General features: G+C 32.7%; 1 protein-coding gene across 1 annotated transcript in view; it reads right to left on the bottom strand.

Annotated features, from left to right (window-relative positions):
- LOC100182926 (nucleoporin GLE1) overlaps window positions 1–4,829 on the bottom strand; it is a 6,989-nt gene extending 2,160 nt beyond the window's left edge. The window contains exons 1-11 of the mRNA XM_002123295.5: window positions 4,672–4,829; window positions 4,141–4,286; window positions 3,536–3,631; window positions 3,139–3,261; window positions 2,717–2,815; window positions 2,406–2,507; window positions 1,900–2,087; window positions 1,571–1,728; window positions 992–1,105; window positions 554–671; window positions 167–261 (exon numbers count right to left, since the gene is read on the bottom strand). Of these exons, the coding sequence (XP_002123331.3) occupies window positions 167–261; window positions 554–671; window positions 992–1,105; window positions 1,571–1,728; window positions 1,900–2,087; window positions 2,406–2,507; window positions 2,717–2,815; window positions 3,139–3,261; window positions 3,536–3,631; window positions 4,141–4,286; window positions 4,672–4,764 (1,332 nt within the window). The 5' untranslated portion in view covers window positions 4,765–4,829. The remainder of the gene's footprint in view (window positions 1–166; window positions 262–553; window positions 672–991; window positions 1,106–1,570; window positions 1,729–1,899; window positions 2,088–2,405; window positions 2,508–2,716; window positions 2,816–3,138; window positions 3,262–3,535; window positions 3,632–4,140; window positions 4,287–4,671) is intronic.
- Between the last annotated feature and the right edge of the window lie 542 nt (window positions 4,830–5,371).

Below are 5,371 nucleotides of genomic sequence, written 5' to 3'. Positions count from 1 at the left end.
GCATAGCACTTGCCTCTAGCTTGGAGGATACAGGTTTAAGGCTTGTAATTAAATGACCACAATTATGCATATTTTTCTATTGTTCAAAACAAAATCTGTTTTATAAATATTAAAACTAAATATTTTAAATTTTAAAAAACTTTTAAGTGTAAAACAAAGTACTAACCACAAATTTTCTTGCCATAAATATAACGGCATGATTAGAAGCGCCGGCATATCCTTTAATACTGGCAGTTGACCCACCCGATGATATTGTACGACCTGTCAATCAAACAAATTTAACCTGTCAATCAAAAGTTATCTGCTTGAATCAGTACCCAAGGACTCGAACATTGTGGCCGTATCTGTCCTTTTACTAGAGCTGTTTTATTGCAGTTTCTTTTTGGGTTTGGCTGAATTATCAACAATACAAAAAAATATACAAAATTCCAAAAAACAACCACATGGTTACATATGTAGTAACTCGTAAGCGATCACAAGGGGTTTTTCTGGAAAAAAAAACCAAATTCTTGAGTTTTAATTTCTAAGCTTGAAAAAAGTATGGAAACATTACCTTGTAATAAACCATTGAGGTCAGAGAGTTTGTTTTTTACATCAGAACCTGACCTGCTGGTGATAGAAGCCACGCAGGATCCAATCACATTGCTTATTCCAATTATTACTTTGTTTAACTGGAAACATAAATTGTGCTTATCAATCTTGTGTAGAAATAACGCAAAAACCCCTAAACATAAAAACTTAGATAACCCATGTGAAGTTTTTAAACACATTCGTATAAATAACTTTTTTTCTTTGTCATTATTATGCCTTTGCCAAGAAGTTATCTTACCTATCACGTATAGAAATCATACATAAATTAAATATAAAAACTTAGGTGAAAAGTTACATTCATTCATTTTATACACATAGACAGCGTGGGTGATGGGGTAATCGGCCAAATTGAACTTAAACCTGGGTCCATGACCTCTCCCACCAAGAATACAATATGAACCTGTTTATCTTTAGAAGAAGTAAATTCTTTTGACTTGACGTCAAAGTCTTTGTAGCTCTTTATCATTATCTGGTGGTGAGCATACGCCGATCGACTGACGGATAATTGTAATTCCTGTAATGATTGCTTTAATGAATAATTAAATTATTTAACAGCTACACTGCAAGTAATAGCAGTGTATTTCATGCCACAGGGGATGGTGTGTCTGTCTTTAGAGTAGAGGATATGGGTTTGAGGCTCGACGTTGCTATTATTTTGGGTGTCCTTGGGTAAGACCCTTAAAGGCAAATGCTCCAGCCCAGTGGTTACTTATGGATTGTCTAAATTGTTATTCATATGTTAAAACGGTTAAATGGGTGTATAAAACAGAAAATCTGTGTTAAAATGACTGTCATTACCCTGCCATGAGAGTAAAAATAAGTTACATTTATTCATTTATCAATACTGGAAAATAAAAAGACACCAGTATTATATATTTGCTAAGATAAAACTATCCAACTCCAGGCTAGAGTGCTGGGCTCTTAACCAGAGGGTACAGGATTCAAGGCTCCACCCAATGAATAAATACATCTAAAATACTTTGGGCAAAGAAGGAAATTTGTTTTCAGGATCTTCATCTAAAGAAGCTTTGATTCTCTCCTTTTCCTTCTTCTCTTTTTCTCTCATCTCCTCCTGTTCTTTTTCAATTCTCTGTTCCAGTTCCTTTTTTTTAATTATCTCTTCTTCTTTCAGTTTTTCTTCATACAAAAATAAATAGTAACAACAGAAAAATATATATAGTCTGTTTTAACACATTCTGCAGGGTAATAGGGAAACTGGCTTATATCTCAGGTCCCATGGCGTGCCACAAAGTAGAACCTTACCCAGATAGAATAACAATTTTAACAAATATAATAATCAAAACCAACCTATTGCTGAGACCAAATTATCGCACATTTCTTGATGTACACTGCAGTCATCAGTTATAGAAGCTGCCGTTACTTTGTCCATCGAACCCGATGTTTTGGAATCTTTGAAAATGTTTATAATGCCCGAAAACTTCCGGCCACATTCAGTTGCCATGGAAACTATGGCAGGATTGGATGATACAATAGAACTGTGGAGAGTGGCAATATTAAATGTATGTTACTCATTTATTTATGTGAGGTGGAAAAATGACAGTGGTTATAACACGGGTGTTCTGTTTCATACACCGCACGTCAGCTTATGAGTTATCACATAGGTAACTTTGTCGATGTTATTCTTTTTGATTTTTACTATTTATGTATTTTTGACAATTTAGACAAGCTAATCAGAAACTGTAATAAAAAAACTCTAAAATAAATAAACAAAATACCAAACAAAGATCTGCATATAATGGAATATCAATGAAAAGTGCTTAAACAATCGACTTTCGATCAAATTTTTAACTCACCTGTCATTATGGAACTGAAGCATGACATCTTCGTTTAGTTTTGCACATTTTGTTACAACTCCTTCTACATGCTTTAACCTCTGCTTGTTTTGCTCAACTTTCCTGTTTGAAAATTTACAGAATAAATGTAAAAATGACTTTAACATCTGGTTTGGTCGACGCAGTATCACCCTGAGTGTTGGGGTTATGAGCAACTCTGGCCTAAACTCAAGGTCTCACGGTGTGCCACATAATATATGTTTCTACTTGTTTTAATATTAAAATATTATGTTCAAGAACTACACTGAGTATAACGTCGAGAATTTAAATACCTTCTTTCAGCTTCCAGCATTCTAGTTTTAAGCAGATTGTTTCTTTTATGATGTTGTTCTTTAAATTCTTGACGAATTTTCTCGGCTTCTTCTCTTTCACTGTGAAATATTAATATTTTTTCCTTAACAAATAAATTATATATATACATTGTATTTGTAAATACCCTATGATGATAGAGAAAATCAAATTTATATAAATACCACAAAAATTAGGAAATTGGCAACGGTTAGACAGTTTTTAAAAGCATATTAAACCTGATTAAAAAGTGTAATTTACTGTAAAAAAACATATAAGCAATAAAATTATGTTGTTAACAAAAGAACTATTCCTACATTTTTCCAGCAGCAGGGTAAAGCCTTGAACCTGTAACCTCTGGCTTATTGAAAACAATGTTAGTTATTATTACAAAAATAAGACATACCTCTCCGTTATCAAGTTCCACTTCTTTCTCTCCTCCATCCTGCTCTTCCTGATTCTCTCCTCTCTCTCTTTAAACTTTCTCTTCGCCTCATTGTGCGCCTCCATCGTGGCATCGTGATATTTACTAAAAAAAGGTTATTTACTCAAAAATTTATTCAAAAAGAGATGTCAAAAATCATTTATCCAAAAAAATGTTTTCCTCTGAGCAATAAGTGTTACTTTCCCAAGGGCCAAGGACAAATACGCCCACAATGGTAGCGGCATCGAACATTGTATCTTTTGTTTAAAATTTTAAATATATACCTATATTACACAACAATGAACCAGAGTTTATACCATCTTACATAATGTATCTTCTAGTATAAAATTAATGGCATTATAGATTATTGCTGGCTTACCCAACTTGTAACTGTATAAGGTTTTGTGATAATTGTTTTTCCCTTAAATCAAGCAAAGCAATCGTGGAATCTTCAGGTAGTATGTCAACATCTGGTCTGTAAAAAGGGTTTTGAATATGTTATAACTTTACATGGTAGTTGGTTAATAATTACATATATATCAAATTGGTGAAGAGGTTTATAAAAATACATTATTATTAATGTATAGGCTCAAGGGTGGAATTAATATAATCCATGTTAGCAATTGACAAACAGTTACTAAACCTATAAAAAACAGCCTCCTTGCAGTAAGGTCAACGTACAATGCAGATAAAAAATAATCGATAAACTATAAAACACCACCATTCCGACCATGGTATATACATGACTATCAAAGAACAAATAGTAATGACATAGTTAAAGGAGTTTTTCTAAAAAAAATTGGGTGGTATGCCGGTATTTATATATATATATATACATATATATAAAACATGGAAAATGCACTAAAGTAGTGACTGACAAAAGGTTGGCCACATTAGGTCCACTTTTTTATTACACATATATATATAATATTTAATATTCCTACACCCCCAACAAACACACAGAAATATATAAACCATACTTACTGTTTCAATTGAGTAGAGCTATCATCTATTGTCAAAGCTGTCAACTTGTTTATAAGAAGGAACTCATCTTCATCAACGAAAGCATTTTCCTCCAGCGCTTCGAGGACACCCGGGATGTCGGGAAGATCAAACACACAGGAGGGAAGCTGCGGGAAGATTATTTCGATTAATGAATAAATAAATGTAAGGATACAAAAAGTAACAGACAAAAAAGTAAGTCCATCAATTGTTATGTAAAGATATATATTTTGCCTAAGTGGCATCTTCATTCAAATAGAATATGAATGACTGTAAGTTGGTTTATCCTTGTTTGGCAGAGCAACAAAAGTCGTTATACCATGTTCAGGTTCATACACCTCGTGCCCGTTACAAGCTACCACGTATGTAACTCTGTGGGTGTTATACTTTTCTGTACAGATGTCAATTTAGAGAATATAAAAGTAACTTTAATATAGCCCTTCTAAATTAGATACTAAACAGTCATAAGATAAACCAAATAAAACACCAGTAAATACAAAAACAATACAGAACCTGGTTTGAAAACTCCAGAGGTTTATTGTCATTATGGTACACCAGTTTTCCCTTCGTGGTTTTTCTCAGTTGTTCACAAACGTCCAAAGACATAACTTCAACTTTTATAAAATTAAAAGTAAAACTCAATCTGTTTTATGCAGTATAATGTTGTTTTAGCAAATTCTTGTAGTTTTAATACAAACATCCATATGTTTCCATATGTATATGATACAATGTCTTTATTTTTAAACGTTTCGGTTTACATTACATTCGTTTTATATCTAAAACCGACCTTAGTAAGATGGTTTGGTTTCTAAACCAAAACGTTTAACATTTTTGTCAATATATGAACTGCTATGTTTCTATAGCAACCCACCAAAAACATGTTACGTACCTAAGTGATTATTCGTCTAACATTAACACAGGATTAAGCTCAGCTTTCAAACTTATCAAAAAATTATTACACTGACTCAACAAAGGGGAATTCCGGGAAATTTGGTCAGCATTTTTGCCAAGGTAGACAGCTATCGAAAACAAATAAAAAGTATGTTTATAAAATTTTGTATGGTTTATTACTCGCAGTAACGTCATGAATATTTGTACAATGAATATAGAATTTAAAACACAAAATATAACGTAAAAATGAAACACGATTTTGGTTGAACTTTTAGGTAAAATGAGCTTCGTCTGCTTCGGATAAAACGATCTCATCTATGCT

The sequence above is a fragment of the Ciona intestinalis genome, unplaced genomic scaffold (assembly GCF_000224145.3).
Source record: "Ciona intestinalis unplaced genomic scaffold, KH HT000174.2, whole genome shotgun sequence".
NCBI classification, from domain to species: domain Eukaryota; kingdom Metazoa; phylum Chordata; class Ascidiacea; order Phlebobranchia; family Cionidae; genus Ciona; species Ciona intestinalis.
This window is presented reverse-complemented; position numbering and strand designations above follow the sequence as displayed.